This window comes from Callorhinus ursinus, unplaced genomic scaffold (assembly GCF_003265705.2).
Source record: "Callorhinus ursinus isolate GAN/ISIS: 27379988/994484 unplaced genomic scaffold, GSC_fseal_2.0 scaffold81, whole genome shotgun sequence".
Taxonomy (NCBI): domain Eukaryota; kingdom Metazoa; phylum Chordata; class Mammalia; order Carnivora; family Otariidae; genus Callorhinus; species Callorhinus ursinus.
Genome location: NW_027397143.1, coordinates 3,713,540 through 3,741,446, shown reverse-complemented (window position 1 = coordinate 3,741,446; position 27,907 = coordinate 3,713,540). Strand labels below are relative to the sequence as shown.

At 42.2% G+C, this 27,907-nt stretch overlaps 1 protein-coding gene across 1 annotated transcript in view; it reads left to right on the top strand.

Moving 5' to 3' along the window:
* LOC112816281 (interferon-gamma-inducible GTPase 10-like) overlaps positions 1–14,551 on the top strand; it is a 207,023-nt gene extending 192,472 nt beyond the window's left edge. The window contains 2 exon segments of the mRNA XM_073887565.1: positions 12,932–13,015; positions 13,018–14,551. Coding sequence (XP_073743666.1) covers positions 12,932–13,015; positions 13,018–14,210 — 1,277 coding nt within the window. The 3' untranslated portion in view covers positions 14,211–14,551.
* Positions 14,552–27,907: the final 13,356 nt, after the last annotated feature.

Here is a 27,907-nt window from a genome sequence, read left to right as displayed (position 1 = left end):
AAAAGGGATTGATAAGATGTTGGTTGAAAAAGGGAAAAAGAAAAATAAAAAAAAAACAGTTAAAAATTAACTTTGAAAAACTAATGAATTATGGTAAAAAAGCCATGAATTCTATGTGCAGTATTCCCCTAGCGCTGGAGTTCTTCCATTCTCCTTGATCGGTAAACTTGGTCTTGGCTTGCTGGCTGTTTGTGCTGATCTTCTGGGGGAGGGGCCTGTTGCCGTGGTTCCCAAACGTCTTTGCCAGAGGCGGAATTGCCCCGCCCTTGTGAGTCCAGGCTAAGCAAGCTGCTCCAGTTTGCTCTCAGGAGCTTTTGTTCCCTGCAAGCTCTCGGTACAGCTTTGGAGGACCAGGGTGAAAATGGTGGCCTCCCAATCTCTGCCCGGAGGAGCTGAGAACTCGGGGCCCCGCTCCTCAGTATGCCCCCAGAGAAAAGCAGTCACTCCCATCTCCCTGGTCTCCGGCCGCACTGCGTGCTCACCTGGCCTGTGACCGATCGTTTCTATCTCTGGCACCTGACCCCGTGTGGAGTCTCCAAACCCAGCAGATCCCTGCGATGCGTTCCCACACCGCTCCTCCCGGGCTCTGCCGCTTGTTGGGTCCCTGCTGGAGGAGCAGTAGCCCGACTGGGCCACGGATCACATTTTATGGCAACCCCGAGCTGAGAGCCCACGCCTGGGCTCCGTCTCTGCAGGCGGCTTCCCTGCTCCCTTACCTGGGAGCTCTGCGGCACTCAGGCACCCCCAGTCTTTCTGTGACCCCAAGGATCCTGAGACCACACTGTCCCGCGAGGGTTCCACCCCCTGCTTAGCCACTGGAGCGATGTCCCTCAGCGGAGCTGACTTCTAAAAGTTCTGATTTTGTGCTCCGCCGCTCTATCACTTGCCAGAAGCGGCCGACGGAAGCCCCCTCCCCCGCCGTCTATCCTCCCGAATATCACCTCGGATTCACTTCTCCACATGTCCTACCTTCCAGAAAGTGGTCGCTTTTCTGTTCAGAGTGTTGTTACTCTTCTTATCTTTGATCTCCTGTTGAGTTCGTAGGTGTTCAGAATGGTTTGATCCCTATTCAGCTGAATTCCTGAGACCAGACAAAATCCAGGTCTCCTACTCCTCCGCCATCTTGCTCCTCTGATAAAATAATTTAAACAGAATTACCAAACAACCCAGCAGTTCCATTGCTAGGTATATACCCAAGAGCAGTGAAAACATACATCTAGGTAAAACCTTCATGCAAACGTTAACAGCAGCATTATTACAATAGTTCCTCAGGTGGAATTAACACAGTTGTCCACCCACTGTTCAAAGGATAACAAAGGTGGTCTATCCATACAAGAGATCAGTATTGGGCAAGAAAAAAAAAATGAAGTAGTGATACCTGCCACAACATGGATGAACTCCCAAACATTATGGTCAGTGAAAGCAGACAGCCCATTGGACCATGTATTCTATGATTCTATTCATATGAAATGCCCAGAAAAGGCAAATCCTTAGGCACAGAAAATATATTGAATGTTTCCAAGATCTAAAGGGCAAATGGTATGAGGCACAGAGAGATGGCAGTCAAGAGGTACAGGATATCTTTTGTATAAGGAAAATATTCTAAACTTGATTATGACAGGTGTACAACTTGTGAATATATTCAGAGCTGCTGAAAACTTTAAAGGGAAGAATCATAGAATGTGTAAATCATATCCCAATAAAGTTGTTGATTCAAGAAAAGCAGCAGAAGTGCTCACTTATGAGATGTGCACATGTTAGGGGTTCAGAGGAGACCAATGAGAAATGCTCTGCAGCTGTGGTGCCAGTAGTCCACTCCTAAGCAGGTTATAGATGGAGGGGACTTGAGCAGAAGAGCATCATGAGGGTCACTCAGTCAGGAGCCAGGCAGGAGCAGGTACTCTTTCACCCAGATGGGTGAGCAGGATGTCCCACTGGGGAGGTCTGTAGAGTAGAAGTAAGCTTTTGCCAACTCTCCATACCCTTCAGTCCTGAGGTCACATATCCTCACTGCATATGTCTTCAGACACAAGAATAATTTAATTATTTTTAACAACAGTGAGAATTGCATTTTCTACTGCATGAGGGCTTCCCTTCCAGACCTATCAGTAGGGTCTCCTGATGCTGCTGGAAATGGTCCTTACACCCAACTGCTCCAGTTTCTGCCTTAGAAGGATCAGAGTCCAGTGGTGCAGCTTCTTGCTCTCCTCCTCCATCCACCCCTGCCTGCTTGCGTCTTCACATCTAGGTCCTGCTTGCATCACTGTTCCCCAGACTCTGGTGCTTTCGTCCAGCATGAGCACTGAATTCACACACAATGAGGAAACTGCCAAGATTCCCAGCTGAGTCTGCAGACAACTCAGGCCCAGGGCAATGTGAACATTTTCACATTGAAAACAGTCCCAGTGTTCTATCCTGTGAAGCAGGGAAGCTATGCTACCACCTCACAGGACTTCACTGAGAGCTTTATGGTATGATCCAGGTGAAGATCTGGGCAGGCCTTCCAGCAACCTCTTGGTGAATTCTCTCTGGTCTTATTAGGATCTCTGAGGAAGACTTTCCTCTGGTTCTTCTTACTCTCTCCAGCTCTTACCACAGTGTATGAAGATTCTGACTTGTGAGTCTGTCTGGGTTGGATCTTCTACATGCCTTTCTTGATTAGTCTTCCCCAAGCCCTATTAGTTAAGTGTTATTATTTCTGGTTACAAATGAAGAAACAGTGTCTCATAGACCAGAAACAAGCTTTGAATTACTAAGCAATGATGGGGATCCAAGATTTAAACCCACAGTTAGATTCTCTGTTTCTATCTAGACAAGAGGGGACAAGGATCCTAGTTAATGCTGAATCTCCAGCCCCAGGGGCTGAGGGATGACTGAACGCTGATGCTTCTTCTGAGGATCTGGGTCTACTTATTGTTATCAACTGCCATTTGCCCTTCCTTGGATGCACCCTTACTAATTGGGGGAGAGAAGGGTTGTCATTGTCCTCTCTCAGATCCCAATCTCAGTCCACATTAAAGAAAATGCACTGATTTGCAAGTATGAGAAAAATCCCACAAAGTGTCCCCACTTCTCAGGACTGTTGCAGGGAACTTGACCCCACCTTGGGAGACAGAGATGCCTAAAGAAATGATCAAGGGATTCAGGGAGTTCAGAGGGAAGAAGCTCATGGAATATGATATGATCACCATCCCATCTGCTTGGGGACCAGAATCCACTGAGGCCTCTGCCCACAAAGACTTCAGTGTTCTCCACCAGGATCCCGTTTGACCAACTCAAGGAGTGATAGGTCAGCAAGGATAGTGCCTCCTCCTGCAGGGAGTGGAGGTAACCTGAGCTCAGTGAGGGGGTGAATGACATGGTGGTGAGGCAGAACATACTTGGATAAAGCTGGCTAATAGAAAAAAAGATGGAGCCCTGCTCTGGGTCAGCCTGGAGAAATATTCTAGAATAAGAATACTTAAGAGTAGCCCTCCCTTACCCTTGTACTCAAAGCCTTCTTTAAGACCTCTCTTGACCATTCTTAACAACAACCTGGGTTCTGGTTTATGGGGTACATAGAGGTTTCTGGAGACCTGAACTGCTATCCTGGCTCCAGGGAGACAATCTCTTGGGTGAGTTCCAGGCTCACTGACTTGGTTGTGTGAAGGGGTTTCTTCTGTCCCTGAGCATGCTATGTATTCTGTTTGCCTATAAGTTTGCCCCTAGTATGGGATGGGGAAGGCTGGATGACCTTATTAGTTGTCCTGTGGGGACAGGCCAGCCAGAACTTAAGACCTGGGCTACAGCCCTTGAATCCTTTTCCTGGTATGTCTAAATCCCATCACAACCTCCACATGAACCCATTTCACCTTGAATTCCCATGTGCTAGATCAATTGAAAACAGCCCTGTGTCTTCAAAAAGTTAAAGTCCAAGACAGTCATGTTTCATCCCGTATTGGTATCATGAAAATACACATGCAGGTCTTGCACTTACAATAAACAATTCCCTAGACTCTGCCTGATGCCCTTAGCACCCAGCAAATATAGGACACATTTCTGCTAGATAAATGGAACACAGTGTACCATTGCATACCTTTCACTTACTTGTTGATGGATCAATTAATCTTCCTTCCTAAATCTGTCACCTGAAATGCTGAATGCAGCTCATACACACCCCTTTGGAAAGCAAGTAGAGGCTGGGGCAGGGTACAACCCCTTCTGTCCAGGATGGGAATGGCAGGTTAGTCTACACTTTTCCAGACCATTTCTGTGACTGTGTCTGACCCAACCATGGATTTTGCTCATGTCCACTCACCTGAACCTGTGCTGGGACCTATTGGAGGGGGTGATTGGGGCCCTACAGCCCCAGGACTGATTCTTGCCCACTGATATCCGATCATCTGGTCCCTGCCCTGCACCTAGTACTAGACAACCCTATACATGAGACTTTTTAAGACACTACTGTGCCCATGTGTTACTGCCAGGTCAGAGTGGGAGATGGGTAACTCTGTGAGAGTTTGCAGAGTCTTACAGGAGTGGTCCATGTACAGGTATTGTTGTGTGTAAGCCTCTAAGACACTGACCCAGAGGTTGAGGAGAGGCCATCAGAGATCAGCCCAGGGAGCAAGTGGCTCCCCAAGCTCCCAACTTGCAGATCCATCTCATGTTATACCTGTCATCTCCTCTATCTGAACAGGGTTTGAGGGTCCCTGAGTAAAGAAACATAGGCCTTTATAGAGGGAGCTCAGAGAGCAGATTCAACTAGAGAGGGCAGTTGTGCTTGCAAGAGAACCAGACCCTGCAAGCAGATCTTTCAAAGTCTTCTGAAGGAGATCAGCCATAAAAGATGCATTTCATATAGGAACTAAGTACACACTGAACACACATGCTTGCACACACATGCATACATCTGAACAATGACTTTACCAACAGTTTGCCTATGCTCCATTTTGTTCTACTGCATCTATTCCAATGGGTAACTTTTTTGAACTCTTGTTATAATGCACCAAATAGATTTCATGACTTAAGGAGCAGAAAGGAAAACACTCATTAGTGGATTTCCCATGCGGGATCCTATATAGTTCATGTCATGCCCAATTATCTTGAGTCATGAAGCAGGGATCAGCCTCAGGCCAGACTAGAAATCTAAGACATCAAGGACTTTAATAGTTTGAACACAATGTGGACCAAGCCCCAAATTACCCCCATTTTACCATCATAGGGAAAGGACGAGGAAAAAAATCAGCATATTGATTTATTCTAGGAAAGTATAATAAACATCTGTATCATCAATGGGCATGAAGCACAAAAGGATCTGGTCTGGGAAAAAGTATTTCAAGAGTCCACCTCACTAAGGTTAAGGATGCAGTTGGTGTCCAACAATAGGGACAGTTTTTCCAATACAGATACACCTGTGCATTGTTACACATTGTCTAAGGCCTGTTAGACACCTTGTCCCTGAAACCCCACCCCTAGTCCCTAATCCACATAAGGTCTATCTGGTGTTCCAGATAGACTCCCAATTCCAGGTTACCCCAGAAATTGTCATTGACCTACATCCTACTTAGGCTCTGAAAGAATATGAATGGCAAATGCTGCTGTCCTTTTCCAACACTGTCCCCATGAGAAGACCCCCGGTGCTATGAACAGGAAGGTGATAGGCCCATTACCTCCACATTGGAGGGTTGGATGGGTTTGGAGCAGCCAAAGAGTTTGGGTGCTGTTTTGTCCCTGAAGAATGTCATAGAGGGTCCCATTTGTGACTAGTCACTGAAATGGATAAGCCAGTCCCCAAGCTCTCCTGCTTTGGTGTCGGGCTCCACCTTTCATGTTTTCACAGTAGCAGGGTTATTAGCCAAGTTGGGTTGTAGGGGCTCTCTCACTTAACCTGCTCCAGGAAGCAGAGGGTGACTGTGATCAGGCAGATGTCAGTGGTCTTCCTGGCAAGTTACCCCACCCTAGGGAAGGGCCCAGCCCTAGGAAGAGACAATTCTCTCTGGAATAGTCCAAAACTAGTTCCAGCCCAGGATCCTCCAATAGGAAGGAAGCAAGTTGTTTTGGGTTGTGGTTGTCCTAGGAAGAGCCTAGAGAGAAGGTGGGAAGTGGTGCTGGAGGTGTGTGATTTCTGGATAAATTTGGTGGCAGGGACTCAGCCCCAGCAGCTGGGAAATCTGGGAGGGCCACTTTCAGGTTCTATTCTTGTAATTGGCTCCAGTTCTCAAAATGGTGTAGAGCCAGCTCCATTTTCTCCATTCTGGAGGGTGGGGCTCCTGCAGCATCTGCCTGAGGCTTATGCAGGGTTATTTGTGTGCCTTTAGCACAGAGGCCCAGGGGAGGGTGGAGGTGCTTTGAGACTAGTTGTTCTGCCTCGTACCTGAGATTCTTCCTCCAGTGTCAGCACCCGGACTAGTGAGAAGTCCACATTCAGCCCCTGTGAGTCTGGCCTTTCAGATGGGTGCAGACGTTGCCTGCAGTTGCTCCTTGGGGTTGCTCAGAGTGCCCAGCTCAGGGGCTAACTCACTTCCACCCATGGAGATCAAAGTGCAGAAGCTACATCCACTGTGATGTTCTCACCTGAAGTCAATGCACCTGCCTCAACCATGTGAGGATCTGAGCCCAGCACTTCTCACTACTGTCTGGGTGACTCTGGGCAGCTGCTTAACTTTTCAGTGATTGTCTTGTCCTCATTCTCATGAGAGAGCAGAAGGAAAAGCCACCTATTGTGATTGTGGTAAGAAGAGGCCCTGGGGAGGGTGCAGTCTGACTGCTACAAAGGGATAAGGATGGTGTTTTATAAGTTTCTGCCAAGATTGCAAATGTCCATAACAATGTCTGTGCCTAAGACCCTGTGAATTTGTCATTGCCATCCTTGATTCCTCCCCTGGGTCATGAAAAGACAGCTGACAGGTTGTAGAGAGGGAAGGCAAGGATCATTTTAGTGAGCCTGTTACAAGGGATGTAGCCAACAATAAGGGCTACATATGGTCTTCCTGGGTAGGATGATCTAAGGAGAAAGAGGTGGAGCTGCCCTTCTGTTCCTGACACTACAGAGGAGGTAGAAGCCTGGCAGGTCTGGACCATGCCTGGCCCAAGATCCCAGTGGGGACATCAGCATGGGTCTTCTTTGGGCCCTCCTCCCTGAGAGATATTTGCCACCAAGCCATCAGCTGGATTGCTAATGCCCTACCTGAGTGTGTCCTTTCCTACCTTTGTAGTTCTCCTACTCCACACTCCTCCATGTAATGGGGGCAGAGGGAGGAAGAAAGAGGAGAGAAGCTGACCTTTCCTGTCCTGGCTGCAGGTCTGTCACTGAGTTGGAGGAGGGTCTGAACCAGGCTGGGGAGATTTCTATTTTACAAGAGTCTGGAGATTGTATATTACACTGACTGGACCTCTACTCATCTGAGTGGAACCAGGAGAGAAGGGATTTCCTAAACCATTCCTTCCTAAGAATTGCTTTTCCTTTCCTTTAAACAGAGGGAATGGAATAATGTCCTTGTTAATCATACTTCCTGATTTCCTAACATTAACTTAGAAGCAACAAGTCTGACTCTGGACCCTGTGGTGAGCATACTGGGGCATCAGGCGCCAGCCCACTGGGTGCTGAGGACACTGCAAACCAGAGCCAACCAAACAGGGGAGCAGCCCCAGAGTGATTCTCACACACTGATGGGGAGCAGCCCAGCCCTGGGGAGCCCCTGAATGGGAGCTTTCTGTCACCCACTACAAAGAGCCCCATCACTGCCAGAGTACCTGAGACTCAGAGGTATTTCTTACCTTACTGTTGAGAGCTGTAGTTGGCTGTCTTTGTGTGCTTGTTTGCATCCACAGCCAGTTGTCAAGCTCACGTGTGAACTTGCATCTTTGCCTTGCAGTTGGTTCTACCTGGAATTTCAGTTTCTCTTGTCCCCTGCCTCCTCCCTGAATGATTTCTCAGTCTTTCTCCCATCATAGCAGTGATTGTCTCTGTATGTCAGGCAGAGAATATTTCTCTGATGTCCCCAAAATATGGCAGGAGGGGGAGATTCAGAACTGAGTACATATAGAAGAATATACACAGCAACATTCTGAAAGAACTGAGGTATTTCTCTGTTTTAGATCTTTTACTTACTTGTGTAATACAATGATCACCTACACACTGAACAATTATCCCAAGAAATAGAACATCTCTAACAACTTATACCACCCTCTGTGTTCCTATTCACTCCAGTTCTGTATACAGCCCTGGGTAACAATTTCATGCAGTACATGTTTGTGATTCCTTTCTTTTATTTGTGGTGTTATCACTTACATATGCATGCCTAACCAGTATATTTTGTTTTTAGTTTTCTTGAAGCTTTATTTAAGGGGAATTCTATGTGTTCTTAATATTTTTAATCTCAACACTATGCTAAAAGACAAATTCTCTATATAGCTGTGGTTCATTCCTTTCAATCTGTGTAGCTCAACTTATTTATCTGTTCTCTGTCAATGCCTATCCTCTCCTTTTTCACAGTTATGAAGACTGCTGCTAAGAGCACATGTCCACATGTGTTCTGTAATTTTTACAGAGTGATTTTCAGTATAGTCTTAAGAGTGCTGCTGAGTCCTGAGGTGCATGAATGTACAATTTTATAAGATTCCGACATACTGTTCCTTCAAAGTGATTGTATTGATTTACATTCCCAGCAGCCATGTTTCAGAGATTCTATCATTCTACATTCTCACCAATACCAAATTTTGTCTGACTTTGGAAATTTTCCAGTTGAATAATGTACAATGTTATCTCATAGTACATGGATGTGCATTTGCCTCATTACTAGTTAAACTGTGGTACTTTGTCTATTTTTTAAAGATTTTATTTATTTATTTGAAAGAGAGTGAGAGCTAGAGAGAGAGAGCACACACAGGGGGAGAGGGAGAGAGAGAGAGAAGCAGACTCCCCACTGAGCAGGGAGCCCAACGTGGAGCTCTATCCCAGGACCCCGGGATCATGACCTGAGCTGAAGACAGACACTTAACGACTGAGCCACCCAGGTGCCCCTATTTTTTTTTTTTTTGTACTAACATGTTTCTTTTTCTGACAAAGTTCTGTTTATGCCTTTTGCCCATGTACATGTGGGATGATTTCCCTTTCTCTAATTGATTTCTGGGATTTTTAAAATACCTTCCTTCCATTGATCCTTAAAGACTATATTTGTGCAACTATCTCCTCCAGATGGGGAGATTTTCAAACTCTCTTTTTGCATTTGTTTTCATGAAGAGAAGCTCTTCACTTTAATGAAGGTATCACATTGGTCAGTCTGTTTTATACAGCTGTCATCTTGGTATCTTTTTACATGTATCATCTCATTTAAGGAATCTTTCTCTAAGAACAGCTGTATTTTCTTCTACAGATTCCATTTGAGATTTAGGTCTTAAATCCATCTGGAGTTGATTATCATAAGTGATATAAGCAGAGGTTCAATAACCTCTGTCCATATGGAGAACCAATTTGTCAGCTCCATTTACTAGATAGTGCCTTCTATACCCACTGACATCCCATGCACTTCTCCCATGCAACAGAATGCCAAACATGCCTGAATCCTATACAGGGCTGTGTGTCCCTTTCTGTGGGTCAGATGGTCTATCTCTGTGTCAGCATCCAACTTTCTTAGATACTATATAGCATTGCAATAAGTCTTATCTGATACAGCAGATCCTTCTATGTTCTTCTTCTGCAGAAACTCTGATGTTTTCCTCTTGATATTCCATATAAATCTTAGAGGGCAGGTTCATTCCTCCCTCTATGCATCTCCCTCTCTGCTGCTTACCAAATTCCCTCAAAGCCCCTCCCAGTAGTTTGTTGTTCCTGAGATGTGACCCCCTGATTGTACATGCCCAAGGGTGACAAAGTGGCCGCCAGCAACAAGGCTCCTAAAAATGAAACAGAAAGAAAAATAAATGGTATAGTCTATCTCCTTTCTGAATGAAATGCTTCTCTCATTTACCAGAAGCTTTGGAAACTTGCTCACAGCCTTCCTCACTGCCTCCAGGGCTCCCATGGGAGTCTTGGCTAGATGACCTCACAGGGGTTATCAGAGACCTGTTTCTCATGGCCTCTGGTATTGCCCTCCCCTCATTCCCTGAGCACCCTGAAGTCCAAACACTTTTATGTCTCTTTTCCTGAAACTGCTGGCTCTGCAGAGAAATGATGGTTTCACTTTCATGTCCTATAAATGTGGGCCTGCAACCATCAGCCAAGTCTTCCTGAGGGAGGGGCTCAAGTCAGAGGCTGTCATCCTTCTTGTTGTTTTCACACTTTACCCAGGCAGAACAGAGACTCTCCAGCCCCTTGCTCAGGGCAGTGACCTCAGGAGGACCCAGTGTCTGCATTTCCCAGGGAGTATAGGCCTTTGGAGTATTCCTGTGCCAGGGGCTCCAGGGACACTACACCAGACTCAGCATTTTTTGTTATTTTGGTAGAAACATAAATGATCTCTGACATCAGAAATCTCCTTTCTCTCCAGGCTGGTGAGTGAGCAAACTCTGTACTTGCAATGATGAGATACTGGCTTTATGCTTGGAGGGTTTAGGGGTAGGTCTGACTGGTTGAGGGGTAAGATTTCATCCAGCTGCTCATGCTGTCCTCTTTGGAGAAGAGAGCACCATAGTCTGAAGGTGTTCTTTTTCTTCTTTTTTTTTTATTAGAACGTTTTAAGAAAATTTGGAGTAAGCAGAATGTTTACTGGGTGTCTCCACTGGAAACTATGCCATTTTTAAATACAATCTAGCCCTTCATACCATAGATCTGTTTCAAAATTCAAGGAGTTTTAATAATTGGTGGCAATGCAAAATAATTCTTTTGTTGAGAATTTCATCCCATCCATTCAGGCTATAACAAAATACCACAGACTGGGTGGCTTATAAACAGAAATGTACTTTACATACTTCTGGAGGATAAGAAGACCCAGATCAAAGCATTTTTGTTTCAGTGTTTGGTGAGAGCTCACTTCCAAGGTGGACGTTTCTGTATCATTTCACATGGCAGAATGGGCAAGCTACTCTCCACAGTCTCTAAATCTAGAGTCTCTGAGGCACTAATCCATTCACGATCACTCTGTCCTCATGACTAAGGCACCATCCACAAATCTACCTATTAATACCAGAGCTTTGAGCTTATGAATTTAGCAGAGGACACAAACATTCAGCTCATAGCAGTCATATAGATAAAAATCTGTCTGTGGAAGTTCAGAGTCAAGAGTGCTAACAACCATTACATGATGGAACTGCCACTGTCTGTGGAGGTTCAATTGACTTCCCACCCTCACCTTAGAATACAGCACTCTTGTCCCATTTCAATATTCTTGAAATATAATTTTCACTTTTTGGGATTCTCCATTTAACAAGTAATATCATCTGCCTGGTTCCTTCATAAGTAAGCTGATAAATAAAATCTTTAACATACATTTATTTTATATTTCTTTGGGAGTCATGATTCTCCCTCTTTTGAAAATTTTCCTTGCAGGACTTGCAAGATGGGGAGGAGCACTGAGCACGCCCTTACTGGTAAAAGCATACTGGTAGTCCCTGAGACAACCTTATGGGTATAAATATTTTTAAAATCACAGTTTCTTCAGTCAAGTGAATGATAAAAGGCCCCATCTGGTAATCTAGTAATGATTTCCTTGAATTGCCACGATTTAATCAGATATCTATATTTTAAGACTGCAGAATTGAATAGGGAAAATTAGAGCTTTTATCTACTTCCTCTGCCACTTCCTGTCACATCATCTAAATCCCACCAAAATTCTCCCATGAGGTGAGGCAAATGAACATTAAGTTGCTATAAGGCAATTATTACCATGAGGACTATGAGCTTGGCTATCCCCCTTATAGAACACACATCCTGGTGGGCTTTTCTCTGGCCCCTGCCTCTCCTAAAAGACAAGTCCTGCCCATATTTGCTGCAAGGGATGGGAGGTGAGCTTTGTCTACAATTCTTCTGTGCTTCCCAATGTGTTGACCTGACTGATTCTTTCTGTAGAATGGAAATGTGTTGGGCTCTATATTGAGATTTTAGGAAAAGCAGACTGTCTGCTCTAGTTTCTCATTGTTGTGTAATAAGTTAACACAAATTTAGCAGCTTAAGACAACCCAGATTTACTGGCATATAGTTCCAGAGACAGTTGTCCAAAATAAATCTTAAAGGAGTTAAGATCAAGGTGTCAGTGGGTGATGGGTATTAAGGAGGGCACTTGTTGTGATGAGCACTGGGTGTTTTATGTAATGATGAATCACTAAATTCTACTCCTGAAACTTATATTACACTATATGTTAACTAACTCTAATTTAAATAAAAAACTTGAAAGTAAAAATAAAATAAAATATATCAAATCAAATCAGGGTGTCAGCAAGGTTGGTTCCTTCTGTAGGCTCCAGAAGACAATCCATTTCTTTGTCTTCTCCAGTGTTCAAAAGCTGCCTGAATACCTTAGTTTGCAGTCCTTATTACAACATTCTGGATCTTCACTCCAATATCTGCTTCTATTGTCCCATCTCTTTTTCTTCCTCTGGCCTTGTCTCCTTCTTATAAGGTCCTCTGTTACTATGCTGAACCCATTTGGGTTATCTAAGAAAATCTTTTCATCTGAAGATCCTGAACTTTATCACACCACCAAAATACCTTTTGCTATGCAAGGTAACACATTCACAGACTCTGCGAGGTTCAGGATGTGAACGTCTTTGAGTACCGTTACTCTCTATTCCACAGGTCCTGATTTTTGTAACATAGGAAACATCAGAGTAGACAACAAGTAGTTTCTACTGTAGCATGAAAACAAAATTCATCAGGAAAAATAAATCAGAATAACATTAGTAAGTGTGAGAGAATGCGAATGGGCTGTTGAGACCTGTGTGTTTCTTCAGCTGACACTGTGTGTCTGTTCTGCTGCTCCTTTTGTCTTCCTAATTCATTTTCCTTTTTCCACAGACTTTCCACAGTTAACCAGCATGGATCAGTTCATATCTGACTTCCTGGTAAGAAAGAATTTTCAGCAATTGACCACCAACTTTGTCCTCACTACACCACATTAGTCAGTAAGGTAGGGGGGATCATCTCTCCAGAAAATCTTGATGGACTTCAAGCAGCCCTTAAAGAGGCCAAGCTAAAAGATGTGGCTGACATAATTGAGGAATCACTTATGGCAGCAGAGAATGCTCCCCTGGATGTGGCTGTGATTGGGGAATCTGGCACTGGGAATTCCAGTTTCATCAGTGCCCTGCGAGGACTTAGTTATGAAGAGGAGGGTTCTGCGAGTGTTGGCATTGTGGAGACTACCATGAAGAAAACGCCCTATCAACATCCCAAATATCCTAATGTGACCCTCTGGGACCTGCCTGGAACTGGAACCCCCAATTTCCATCCACATGAATATCTAGAAATGGTGGAATTTTCTACCTATGACTTCTTCATCATTATTTCTTCTTCTCGGTTTAGCCTCAATGATGCTTTGTTGGCCAAAAATATCAAGGAGATAGGCAAGAAGTTCTACTTTGTTAGAACCAAGGTGGATAATGATTTATATAATGAAGAGAAAAGCAAACCCACATCTTTCAAAAGGGAGAGAGTGCTTCAGTGGATACGAGACAACTGCCTGGCTAATCTCAGCCACATTGGAGTGCCTGAGCCATGCATCTTCTTGGTCTCCAACTTTAACCTGGATGACTTTGATTTCCCAATACTGGAAGAGACCCCGCTGAAGGAGCTCCCTGTTCATAAGTGCTACACCTTTGTGCTCCTGTTGCCCAATTTGTCTGATGCTTCCATTAAGATGAAGAGAGCTTTCCTCAAGGAGAAGATCTGGCTGGATGCCCTGAAATCATCTGCTTTGAGCTTCATCCCCTTCAAGGTCTGCTTTAATGGCTTTGATTCGCCCCAGCAGGAAAAGTGCTTGAACCTTTACCAGAGCCATTTTGGTTTGGATGAGAAGTCAGTCAAAGTGATCGCAGAGAAGCTGAGCATGTCTTTGGAGGAGATCAAGAGTTTCACCAAGTCCTTGAATTTCTGGTTACTTGTGCAGGATGACAGCATAGCAGACAAGACCATGAAGTGTGCTGAATGCTATTGCTTGGTAAATGGATGTCTGCCATCCACTCTCTTCCAGTTTTTTAAAATCTACTTTCTACATTTGAAATTCATCAATACAGTGGCCTATGATGCTAAAATTCTCTTGCATAAGACTTTAGAGAGCTTAAGTCTCAGAAGATGACAGAGAGACGGCTCAGAATGCCTAACTGAATTAACAAATGGGCCTCAGGTCTTGGGTTCTATAGGTGGGGGTGGAGTCCTCTTCCACCCACCAACAAGGCCAGATCTTTCCTAAAGTGGAGGGAATATCTCTTCCCTGGACAAAAGCATTGCTCCATATTGATACTCCACTGCTATGCAAAGGGGATTTAACCATGGCCTCTTTCTGCATTTCCTGGGCCATTTTGCTGAATTCATGACATAAAATGCACCCCATAGTTTTCATTGATCTCCATGTGTTATGAAATAGTTTACATTTGCTTCTTTTACTCAGTTAATAAACATTTGGTACAATCAATATAACTGTCATTTTTTTTTTTATGAATGATTTTCCCCAAGCCTCATATCAATACCCTCCTCACAAAACCAAGGGAAATGCACAAGTCAGGGAAATATCTAAGTGAATACTGTAGTGTGTAGTAGGGCACCCCAGCAGGGAGGAGGAAGTTGAAAGAGGATTAGGGAAATGTTCTAGGATGTCATATTTTCAGATACTACAGGGGAACAGAGGGAAGGGAACAAAGTCAGAGTTTATATTTCTAAGACTTTACAAACATTAGATGGGATGAGAGACCTGTGAACAGGACACGGTGAGGGACAGGAGATATGAGAGAGTGAAGCTGAGTTAGGAATGAGACTGGAAAGCAAAGATGAATTCAATTAGGCAAGTTGGAAGAATAATGTGCTTTGCTTTCACCCAAATTTCCACATCAAACTTGTGAAATGGGACCAGAGAAAATAAAAACATCCTGCCTCCAAGGCTCAAGGATGGTTATTCCTGCTATCACTACAATTGGGATTTCCCCACTTCTTCCCCACCACTTGTATAGGGTAGATAGATGCTTTATGGTGTAACAGGTACACATGGGGGAGGCTGCCCTCAGATTCCTTACTAGTCTGAAGGCTCACCGCAGAGAGTGGAGAGTACAGATGTAAAGAGGAGAGAACTACCGGCCCACAATTTCTCAACTACTGTTTGCTCCCCCACTGCTCAATAGAGGTCTGCAGGAGGGCAGAAAGGAGTCAGAAAGGGAGAAAGTGAATGACTGTGCTACTTCATGCATAATATATATGTGAAATATTCAAAGGGAAGGAACTCTTGACCCTCTTATATGGCCACATTGCATTTAACAATTTTTGTTCCTTTGATTTTCATATGCACTCCCAGAGCAGAATTCACAATAGCAGGATCCAGGCTGCTTACCGTCTTGCCACCAAATCACATCTATTCATATAAAGAGCTTGGACAGTGAGCAGATACTCCATCTTTTTCATCTCATCAACCAGATGTGGCTGGCAGTGGTCTTACACAACTTTCCCCTCCTCCAGAGGTAATGACCTTTTCAAGACCCCTGGGGCTTTTCCTTCCAATTCAGTGGTCTTAAATTAAGACAGAGAAAGACAAATCCAAAGCATCCTTATGGGTCCTTTGGGGAAGACACTTGTGATGAGATGAGAGTTACCAAATACTTACAGTTGTGGGGTTTTTTTTAATTAATTTTATTTTCTTATGTTATGTTAGTCACCATACATTACATCATTAGTTTTTGATGTAGTGTTCCATGATTCATTGTTTGTGTATAACATCCAGTGCTCCATGCAGTATGTGTCCTCAATACCCATCACAGGCTAACCCATCCCCCACCCCCCTCCCCTCTAAAACCCTCAGTTTGTTTCTAAGAGTGCTGTGGGGTTTATTTTAAAGTTACTTTTTTTTCAGATGAGACAGGAAAATGAATCTTTCACTGTGGGAAAGAAGAACTCAAAACAAGTTGGATGTAAGAGAATAAGTTTTAGTGCTTTGGGGTTTTTTTATGATATATAATAAAACTGATTATCTATTTTATTTTATTTTTAATTTTTTTATTATGTTAATCACCATACATTACATCATTAGTTTTTGATGTAGTGTTCCATGATTCATTGTTTGTGCATAACACCCAGTGCTCCATGCAGAATGTGCCCTCTTTAATACCCATCACCAGGCAAACCCATCCCCATCCCCCTCCCCTCTAGAACCCTGTTTGTTTTTCAGAGTCCATCATCTCTCATGGTTCATCTCCCCCTCTGACTTACTCCCCTTCATTCTTCCCCTCTTGCTATCTTCTTCTTTTTTTTTTTCTTAACATATATTGCATTATTTGTTTCAGAAGTACAGATCTGTGATTCAACAGTCTTGCAGATTCACAGCGCTCACCATACCACATACCCTCCCCAATGTCTATCACCCAGCCACCCCATCCCTCTCACCCCCCCACCACTCCAGCAACCCTCAGTTTGTTTCCTGAGATTAAGAATTCCTCATATCAGTGAGGTCATATGATACATGTCTTTCTCTGATTGACTTATTTCACTCAGCATAACACCCTCCAGTTCCATCCACGTCATTGCAAATGGCAAGATCTCATTCCTTTTGATGGCTGCATAATATTCCATTGTGTGTATATACCACTTCTTCTTTGTCCATTCATCTGTCAATGGACATCTTGGCTCTTTCCACAGTTTGGCTCTTGTGGACATTGCTGCTATAAACATTGGGGTGCACGTACCCCTTTGGATCCGTACATTTGTATCTTTGTGGTAAATACCCAGTAGTGCAATTGCTGGATCGTATACTAGCTCTATTTTCAACTTTTTGAGGAACCTCCATACTGTTTTCCAAAGTGGTTACACCAGCTTGCATTCCCACCAACAGTGTAGGAGGGTTCCCCTTTCTCCGCATCCCCGCCAACATCTGTCGTTTCCTGACTTGTTAATTTTAGCCATTCTGACTGGTGTGAGGTGGTATCTCATTGAGGTTCTGATTTGGATTTCCCTAGTACTGAGCAATGTTGAGCACTTTTTCATGTGTCTGTTGGCCATTTGGATGTCTCCTTTGGAAAAATGTCTGTTCATATCTTCTGCCCATTTCTTGATTGGATTATTTGTTCTTTGGGTGTTGAGTTTGATAAGTTCTTTATAAATTTTGGATACTAGCCCTTTATTGGATATATCATTTGCAAATATCTTCTCCCATTCTATCAGTTGTCTTTTGTTTTTGTGGACTGTTTCTTTTGCTGTGCAAAAGCTTTTTATTTTGATGAAATCCCAATAGTTCACTTTTGCCCTTGCTTCCCTTGCCTTGGGTGAGTTTCTGGGAAGAAGTTGCTATGGCTGAGGTCGAAGAGTTTGCTGCCTGTATTCTCCTTTAGGATTCTGATGGACTCCTGTCTCACGTTTAGGTCTTTCAACCATTTTGAGTCTATTTTTGTGTGTGCCATAAGGAAATGGTCCAGTTTCATTCTTCTGCATGTGGCTTTCCATTTTCCCAACACCATTTGTTGAAGAGACTGTCTTTGTTTCACTGGACATTCTTTCCTGCTTTGTCGAAGATGAGTTGACCATAGAATTGAGAGTCCATTTCTGGGTTCTCTATTCTGTTCCATTGATCTATGTTTCTGTTTGTGTGCCAGTACCATACTGTCTTGATGATGACAGCTTTGTAATAGAGCTGGAAGTCCAGAATTGTGATGCCGCCAGCTTTGCTTTTCTTTTTCAACATTCCTCTGGCTATTTGAGGTCTTTTCTGGTTCCATACAAATTTTAGGATTATTTGTTCCATTTCTTTGAGAAAAAGTGGATGGTATTTTGATGGGGATTACACTGAATGTGTAGATAGTTCTAGGTAGCATTGACATCTTCACAATATTTGTTCTTCCAATCCATGAGCATGGAACGTTTTTCCATTTCTTGGTGTCTTCCTCAATTTCTTCCATGAGTATTTTATAGTTTACTGAGTACAGATTCTTTCCCTCTTTAGTTAGATTTATTCCTAGGTATCTTATGGTTTTGGGTGCAATTGTAAATGGGATTGATTCCTTAATTTCTCTGTCTTCTGTCCTGTTGTTGGTGTATAGAAAGGCCACTAATTTCTGTGCATTAATTTTATATCCTGCCACTTTACTGAATTCCTGTAAGAGTTCTAGCAGTTTTGGGGTGGAGTCTTTGGGGTTTTCCACATAAAATATCATATTATCTGCAAAGAGTGAGAGTTTGACTTCTTCTTTGCCGATTTGGATGCCTTTGATTTCTTTTTGTTGTCTGATTGCTGTGGCTAGGACTTCTAATACTATGTTGAATAGCAGTGGTGATAGTGGACATCCCTGCCGTGTTCCTGACCTTAGGGGGAAACCTCTCAGTTTTTCCCAGTTGAGAATGATATTCGCTGTGGGTTTTTCATACATGGGTTTTATGATATTGAGGTATGTACCCTCTATCCCTATACTCTGAAGAGTTTTGTTCAAGAAAGGATGCTGTACTTTGTCACATGCTTTCTCTGCATCTATGGAGAGGATCATATGGTTCTTGTTCTTTCTTTTATTAATGTGTTGTATGACACTGATTGATTTGCAGATGTTGAACCAACCTTGGAGCCCAGGGATAAATCCCACTTGGTCGTGGTGAATAATCCTTTTACTGTACTGTTGGATCCTTCTGGCTAGTATTTTGGTGAGAATTTTTGCATCCATGTTCCTCAAGGGTATTGGACTGTAATTCTCCTTTTTGATGGGGTCTTTGTCTGGTTTGGGGATCAAGGTATAATGGTGGCCTCATAAAACGAGTTTGGAAGTTTTCCTTCCATTTCTATTTATTGGAACAGTTTCAGAAGAATAGGTATTAATTCTTCTTCACATGTTTGATAGAATTCCCCTGGGAAGCCATCTGGCCTTGGATTTTTGTTTGTTGGGAGATTTTGGATGACTGCTTCAATTTCCTTAGTGGTTATAAGTCTGTTCAGGTTTTCTATTTCTTCCTGGTTCAGTTTTGGTAGTTGATACATCTCTAGGAATGCACCCATTTCTTCCAGGTTATCTAATTTGCTGGCATAGAGTTGCTCATAATATGTTCTTAATTGTTTGTATTTCTTTGGTGTTGCTTGTGATCTGTCCTCTTTCATTCATGATTTTGTTGATTTGGGTCATTTCTCTTTTCTTTTTGATAAGTCTGGCCAGGGGTTTCTCAATCTTGTTAATTCTTTCAAAGAACCAGCTCCTAGTTTCGTTGATCTGTTCTACTGTTCTTTTGGTTTCTATTTCTTTGATTTCTGCTCCGATCTTAATTTTTTCTCTTTTCCTCCTGGGTTAGGCTTTATTTTCTGTTTTCTCTCCAGCTCCTTTAGGTGTAGGGTTAGATTGTGTATTTGAGACCTTTCTTGTTTCTTGAGAAAGGCTTGTATTGCTTTATACTTTCCTCTTAGGACTGACTTTGCTGTATCCCAAAGATTTTGAAGAGTTGTGTTTTCATTTTCATTGGTTTCCATGAATTTTTTTAATTCTTCTTTAATTTCCTGGTTGACCTATTCATTCTTTAGTAGGATGCTTTTTAGCCTCCATGTATTTGAGTTCTTTCTGACTTTCCTCCTGTGATTGAGTTATAGTTTCAAAGCATTGTGGTCTGAAAATATGCAGGGAAATATCCCAATCTTTTGGTACCATTTGAGACTTGATTGTGACTTAGGATGTGATTTATTCGGAAGAGTGTTCCATGGGCACTAGAGAAGAATGTGTATTTTGATGCTTTGGTATGTTGTGTTCTGAATAATTCTGTGAATTCCATTTGGTCCAGTGTATCATTTAAAGTCTGTATTTCCTTGTTGATCTTTTGCTTAAATGATCTGTACATTTCAGTGAGGGGGGTTTTAAAGTCCCTCACTATTATTGTATTGTTGTTAATGTGTTTCTTTGCTTTTGTTATTAATTGCCTTATATAATTGCCTGCTCGCATGTTACGGTCCTAGATTTTTACAGTTGTTCGATCTTCTTGTTGGATAGACCCTTTAAGTAGGATATAGTGTCCTTCCTCATCTGTTATTACAGTCTTTGATTTAAAATCTAATTTGTCTGATATAAGGATTGCCACCCCAGCTTTCTTTTGGTGTCCATTAGCATGGTAAATGGTTTTTCACCCCCTCACTTTCAATCTGGGCGTGTCTTTGGGTCTAAAATGAGTCTCTTGCAGACAGCATATGGATGGGTCTTGTTTTTTTTTATCCAATCTGATAGCCTGTGTCTTTTGATTGGGGCATTGAGCCCATTTACATTCAGGGTAACTATTGAAAGATATGAATTTAGTGCCATTGTATTGCCTGTAAGGTGACTGTTACTGTATATTGTCTGTGTTCCTTTCTGGTCTTTGTTGCTTTTAGGCTCTCTCTTTGCTTAGAGGACCCCTTTCAATATTTCTTGGAGGGCTGGTTTCGTGTTTGCAAATTCCTTATTTTTTGTTTGTCCTGGAAACTTTTTATCTCTCCTTCTATTTTCAATGACAGCCTACCTGGATAGAGTGTTCTTGGCTGCATATTTTTCTCCTTTAGTGCTCTGAAGATGTCATGCCAGTCCTTCCTGGCCTGCCAGGTCTGTGTGGATAGGTCTGTTGCCAATCTAATGTTTCTACCATTATAGGTTACATATCTCTTCTCCCAAGCTACTTTCAGGATTTTCTCTTTGTCTCTGATACTCGTAAGTTTTACTATTAGATGTCGGGGTGTTGACCTATTTTTATTGATTTTGAGGGGGGTTCTCTGTACCTCCTGGATTTTGATGCCTGTTTCCTTCCCCACACTAGGGAAGTTCTCTGCTATAATTTGCTTCAATATACCTCTGCCCTTCTCTCTCTTTCTTTTTCTTCCGTGATCCCAATTATTCTAATGTTGTTTCGTCTTATGGTATCACTTATCTTTCAAATTCTGCTCTCTTGATCCAGTAGTTGTTTATCTCTCTTTTTCTCAGCTTCTTTATTTTCCATCATTTGGTCTTCTATACCACTAATTCTCTCTTCTGCCTCATTTATCCTAGCAGTTAGAGCCCCCATTTATTACTGCACCTAATTAATAACCTTTTTGATCTCGACTTGGTTATACTTTAGGTCTTTTATTTCTCCAGAAGTGTTTTTCTAATAACTTCCATGCTTTTTTGAAGCCCACCTAGTATCTTTAAAATCATCATTCTGAACTCTAGGTCCAACATCATGCTAATGTGTATTGAGTAGGTCCCTGGTAGTTGGTGCTGCCTCTTGTTCTTTTTGTTGAGGTGATTTTTTCTGTCTTGTCATTTTGTGCAGAGGAGAATAGATGAATGAAAGAACTGTTAACAGGGTAACATCGTCCCCAGAAAATATACTCTAAACAAATTAGAAAAGACCTGAAACCAGGGGGAAAGAAAGGGAGAGAAAGAAAAAAAAAAGAAAAAAAAAGAAAAAGATAAAAACAAACAAAAACAGAACAAAACAAACAAAAAAACAGAATATGACCAAATATAATCAGGCTGGTGCATAGATCAATGCCACACACTAGATTTTGGGCATACTTTGGTCTGTTGTAAGAAATTGCCTTCCAAAATTTTAAAGAAAAAAATATATGTACAAAAATAAGAGTTGATACGATGAAGGGATGGAATATGACTGTAAGGATGAGAATTATAAAAGATTTTATAAAAGAAGTTGTTTGAATAAAGAAAGAAAGGGATTTTAAAAAAAGGAAAAAAAAGTGATAGAATGTGATCAGGCAGGAAACTAGCCAAAGCCATACAGTAGAGTTTTAGGGTATATTTTCATCTGTTAGAAGAAAGTGTATCTCAAAATTTTAAAGAGAGAACAACTTATATATATATGCTAAAAATAAGGGTAACTACCATGAAGGGATAGATTATGACTCTAAAAATGAAAAATAAAAATGTGTTTTTAAAAAAGGGATTGATAAGATGTTGGTTGAATAAGGGAAAAAGAAAAATTCAACAAAAATTTAAAAAATTAACTTTGAAAGACTAAAGAATCATGGTAAAAGAGCCATGAATTCTATGTGCTGTATTCCTCTAGTGCTGGAGTTCTGCCATTCTCATTGTTCAGTAAACTTGGTCTTGGCTGGCTGTTCTTGCTGATCTTCTGGGGGAGGGGACTATTATCATGGTTCCCAAATGTCTTTGGCAGGGGCGGAATTGCCCCACCCTTGCCAGTCTGGGCTAAGTAATCTGCTCTGGTTTGCTCTCGGGAGCTTTTGTTCCCTGCAGGCTCTCTGTACAGCTTTGGAGAATGAGAGTGAAAATGGCGGCCTCCCAATCTCCGCCCAGGAGGGGCCAAGAACTCGGGGGTCCCACCACTAGGTGAGCCCCCAGAGAAAAGCAGTCAGTCACTCCCGCCTCCCCGGTGTCCAGACGCACTCCGTGCTCACTTGGCCTGTGACTGAGCGTTTCTATCTCTGGCACCTGACTTCATGTGGAATCTCCAAACCCAGCAGATCCCTGCAGTGCACTCCCATGCCACTCCTCTCGGGGGAGGAAGGGGAGTCTTCCAGGATCTCCCACTTGTTGGGTACCTGCTGGAAGAGCAGGGGCCCGACTGTGCTGCGGATTACACTTTATGGCAACCCCGAGCTGAGAGCCTGCTCCTCAGCTCCGTCTCTGCAGCCGGCTTTCCTGTTCCAATACCTGGGAGCTCTGCCACACTCAGGCACCCCGGGTCTTTCTGTGACCCCGAGGGTCCTGAGACCACACTGTCCCGCGAGGGTTCCATCCCCCTACTTAGCCACTGGAGCGACATCCTCAGTGGAGCCAACTTCTAAAAGTTCCGATTTTGTGCTCTGTGGCTCTATCACTTACCAGAAGCAACAGAGGCCCCCTCCCCCTCCGTCTATCCTCCCCAAATCGCCTTGGATTCACTATTCTGCACATCCTACCTTCCAGAAAGTGATCGCTTTTCTGTTCAGAGAGTTGTTGCTATTCTTTTTTTCTTTTTTTTTAAATTTTATTATGTTATGTTAGTCACCATACAATAAATCAATAATTTTTGATGTGGTATTCCATAATCCACTGTTTTCATATAACACCCAGTGCTCCATGCACTACATGCCCTCCTTAATTACCATCACCAGGCTAACCAATCCCCCCTTTCCCCTCCCCTCTAAAACGCTGTTTGTCTTTCAGAGTCCATAGTCTCTCATGGTTCATCTCTCCCTCCAATTCCCCCCCCATTTTTCCTTTCCTTCTGCTAGTGTCCTCCATGCTATTGCTTATGTTCCACAAATAAGTAAAACCATATGATAATTGACTTTCTCTGCTTGACTTATTTCAATTAGCATAATCTCCTGCAGTCCCATCCATGTTGATATAAAAGTTGGGTATTCATCCTTTCTGATGAAGGGCATCCCGGCTCTTTCCACGGTTTGGCTATTGCGGACATTGCAGCTATGAACCCTGGGGTGCATATGGCCCTACTTTTCACTACATCTGTGTCTTTGGGGTAAATACCCAGGAGTGCAATTGCTGGGTCATAGAGTAGCTCTATTTTTAATTTTTTGAGGCACCTCCACACTGTTTTCCAAAGTGGCTGTACCAACTTTCATTCCCACCAACAGTGTAAGAGGGTTCCCCTTTCTCCACAACCTCTCCAACATTTGTTGTTTCTTGCCTTGTCCCTTGTCCATTTTTGCCATTCTAACTGGAGTAAGGTGGTATCTCAATGTGGTTTTGATTTGAATTTCCCTGGTGGCCAATGATGATGAACATTTTTTCATGTGTGTGTTAGCCATTTGTATGTCTTCTTCAGACAAGTGTCTTTTCATATCTTCTGCCCACTTTTTGACTTGATTATTTGTTTTTTGGGTGTTGAGTTTGAGATGTTCTTTATAGATCTTGGATACCAGCCCTTTATCTGTAGTGTCATTTGCAAATATCTTCTCCCATTCTGTGGGTTGCCTCTTTGTTTTGTTGACTGTTTTCTTTGCTCTTCAGAAGCTTTTTATCTTGATGAAGTCCCAAAAGTTCATTTTTCTTTTGTTTCACTAGCTTTTGGAGATGTATCTTGAAAGAAGTTGCTGTGGGCGATGTCAAAGAGGTTACTGCCTATGTTCTCCTCTAGGATTTTGATGGATTCCTGTCTCACATTGAGGTCTTTCATCCACTTTGAGTTTATCTTTGTGTATGGTGTTAGAGATTGGTCGAGTTTCATTCTTCTGCATGTGCCTGTCCAATTTTCCTACCACCATTTATTGAAGAGACTGTCATTTTTCCATTGCATGTTTTTTCCTGCTTTTTCAAAGATTATTTGACCATAGAGTTGAGGGTCCATATGTGGGTTTTCTATTCTGTTCCATTGGTCTATATTTCTGTTTTTTGCCAGTACCATGCTGTCTTGGTGATCACAACTTTGTAATACAGTTTGAAATTGGGCAACGTGATGCCCCCAGCTTTGTTTTTCTTTTTCAACATTTCCTTGGAGATTCAGGTTCTTTACTGATTCCATACAAATTTTAGGATTGTTTGTTCCAGCACTTTGAAATATGTCATTGGAATTTTGATTGGGATGGCATTGGAGGTATAGATTGCTCTGGGTAGCATAGACATTTTAACAATGTTTATTCTTCCATTTCATGAGCATGGAATATTTTCCCATCTTTTTGTGTCTTCTTCAATTTCTTTCATGAGTGTTCTGTAGTTCCTAGAGTTTATATCCTTTACCTCTTTGGTTAGGTTTATTCTGAGGTATCTTATGGTTATTGGTGATATTGTAAATGGAATCTTTTCTAATTTCTCTTTCTACAGTTGTGTTGTTAGTATATAAGAAAGGAACTGATTTCTGTGCATTGATTTTGTATCCTGCCACATTACTGAATTGCTGTATGAGTTCTAGTAATTTGGGGGTGGAGTCGTTTGGGTTTTCCACATAAAGTATCATGTCATCTGCGAAAAGAGAGTTTGACTTCCTTGCCAATTTGAATACGTTTTATTTGTTTTTCTTGTCTGATTGGTGAGGCTAGGACTTCTAGTACTATGTTGAACAATAGTGGTGAGAGTGGGCATCCTTGGCATGTTCCTGATCTTAAGGGAAAGGGCCCTCAGCTTTTCCCCACTGAAGGTGATATTCGCTGTGGGTGTTTCATAGATGGATTTTATGAACTTGAGGAATGTTCCCTCTATCCCTATACTCTGAAGAGTTTTAATCAGGAAAGGGTGCGGTATTTTGTCAAATGCTTTTTCCACATCAATTGAGAGGACCATATGGTTCTTCTCTCTCCTCTTATTAATGTGTTATAGCACGTTGATTGACTTGTGAATGTTGAACCACCCTTGCATCCTGGGGATAAATCCCACTTGGTCATGGTGGATGATCCTTTTAATGTATTGTTCGATACTATTAGCTAGGATTTTTTTGAGGATGTTGGAATCCATATGCATCAGAGATATCAGTCTGAAATTCTCCTTTTTGATGGGGTCTTTGACTGGTTTGGGTATTACAGTAATCCTGGCCTCATGGAATTAGTCTGGAAGTTTTCCTTCTGTTTCTATTTTTTGAAACAGCTTCAGTAGAAAAGGTATTATTTCTTCTTTGAATGTTTGGTAGAATTCCCCATGGTACCCATCAGGCCCTGGACTCTTTTTTGGGGAGGTTTTGGATCACTGCTTCAATCTCATTATTGGTTATTGGCCTATTCAGGTTGTCAATTTCTTCCTGTTTCAGTCTTGGCAGCTTATAGGTTTCCGGGAAGGCCTCCATTTCATCCAGATTGCTCATTTAGTTGTTGATAATAGTTTCTAATAATTGTTCCTATTTCCTTGATGTTAGTAGTGATCTCTCCCCTTTCATTCATAATTTTATTAATTTGGGTCATTTCTCTTTTCTTTTGGATAAGTGTGGCCAGTGGTTTATCGATCTTATCAATTCTTTCAAACAACCAACTTCTAGTTTCATTGATCTGATCTACTGTGTTTCTGGTGTCTAATTCATTGATCTCTGCTCTAATCTTAATTATTTCTCTTCTAATGCTTGGTTTAGGCATCATTTGTTGCTTTTTCTCTAGTTCTTTAAGGTGTAGAGTTAGTTGATGAATTCAGGATTTTTCTATTTTTTTGATTGAGTCTTGGATGGCTATGTATTTCCCCCGTAGGACCGCCTTTGCAGTATCCCATAGGTTTTGGATTGATGTGTTTTCATTCTCATTGATCCATGAATTGTTTAAGTTCTTCTTTGATTTCCTGGTTGACCGAAACATTCTTGAGCAGAGCAGTCTTTAGCTTCCAAGTGTTTGAATTTCTGCCAGATTTTTTCTTGTGATTGAGTTCCAGTTTTAAAGCATTGTGGTCTGAGAATATGCAGGGAATCATCTCAGTCTTTTGGTATCAGTTGAGACCTGACTTGTGACCTAGTATGTGGTCTATTCTGGAGAAAGTTACATGTACGCTCGAGAAGAATGAGTTTTCAGTTGTTTTAGGGTGGAATGTTCTGTATATATCTACGAGGTCCATCTGGTCCAGTGTATCCTTCAAAGCTCTTGTTTCCTTGTTTATTTTCTGCTGAGATAACCTGTCCATTGCTGGACAGTGGAGTATTGAGGTCTCCTACAATTAACGTATTGTTATCAATATGACTCTTTATTTTGGTTAACAGTTGGCTTATGTAGATGGCTGCTCCCATGTTGAGGGCATATTTATAATTGTTAGATCTTCTTGTTGGATAGACCCTGTAAGAATGATATAGTGTCCTTCTGTGTCTCTAATTATAGACTTTAGTTTAAAATCTAATTTGTCTGATATAAGAATTGCTACCCCAGCTTTCTAATGAGGTCCTTTGGCATGGAAGATGGATCTCTATCCCTTCACTTTCAGTCTGGATGTATCTTTAGGTTCAAAATGAGTCTCTTGTAGGCAGCATATGGATGGGTCTTGTTTTTTTATCTAATCTGCAACCCTGTGCCATTTATGGGAGCATTTAGGCCATTCACGTTGAGAGTGATTACTGAAAGATATGAATTAATTGTCATCATGTTGCCTGTGAAGACATTGTTTTTATAGATTGTCCCTGTAAATTTCTGGTGTATATCACTCTTGAGGTCTTTCTCCTTTTATAGAACCCCCCTTAATAGTTCTTGCAAGGCCAGCTTAGTGGTCACATATTCTTTCAATTTCTGCCGGTCTTGGAAGCTCTGCATCTCTCCATCCATTCTAAATGACAGCCTTGCCGGATAAAGAATTCTTAGCTGCATGTTCTTCTCATTTAGTACCCTGAAATGTCTTGCCAGCCCTTTCTGGCTTGCCAGGTCTCTGTGGATAGGTCTGACATTATTCTGATGTTCCTCCCTCTGTATGTAAGGCATCTCTTCCCCCTAACTGCCCTTAAGATGGTTTCCTTGGTTCCAAGACTTACAAGTTTTACTATTACATGCTGGGGTGTTGGCCTGTTTTCCTTGATCTTGGGAGGGGTCCTCTCTGTCTCTAGGATACGAATGTTGCAGTCCCCAGATTAGGGAAGTTCTCAGCTACGATTTGCTCAAATATATCTTCTAGTCCTCTCTCTCTCTCCACTCCCCCTGGGATTCCAATTATTCTGACATTGGAATGCTTAATGGTGTAACTTATTTCTCTGATTCTGTTTTCATAGATTCTGAGTTGTTTTTCCCTGGCCTCCTCTTTTCCCTTTTTATCTCTTATATTGTCTTCCAGGTCACTTATTCATTCTTCTGCCTCAGTTACCCTAGCTGTTAGATTACCTAGATTGGATTGGATCTCACTGATAGCATTTTTAAGTTCTGCCAATTCAGCTTTCATTTCTGCCCTTAGAGACTCTATGTTGCCATTAATTGATTTCTCCATTCTAGCCATTGTCTTCACAATTGCTAGCCTGAATTCCATCTCC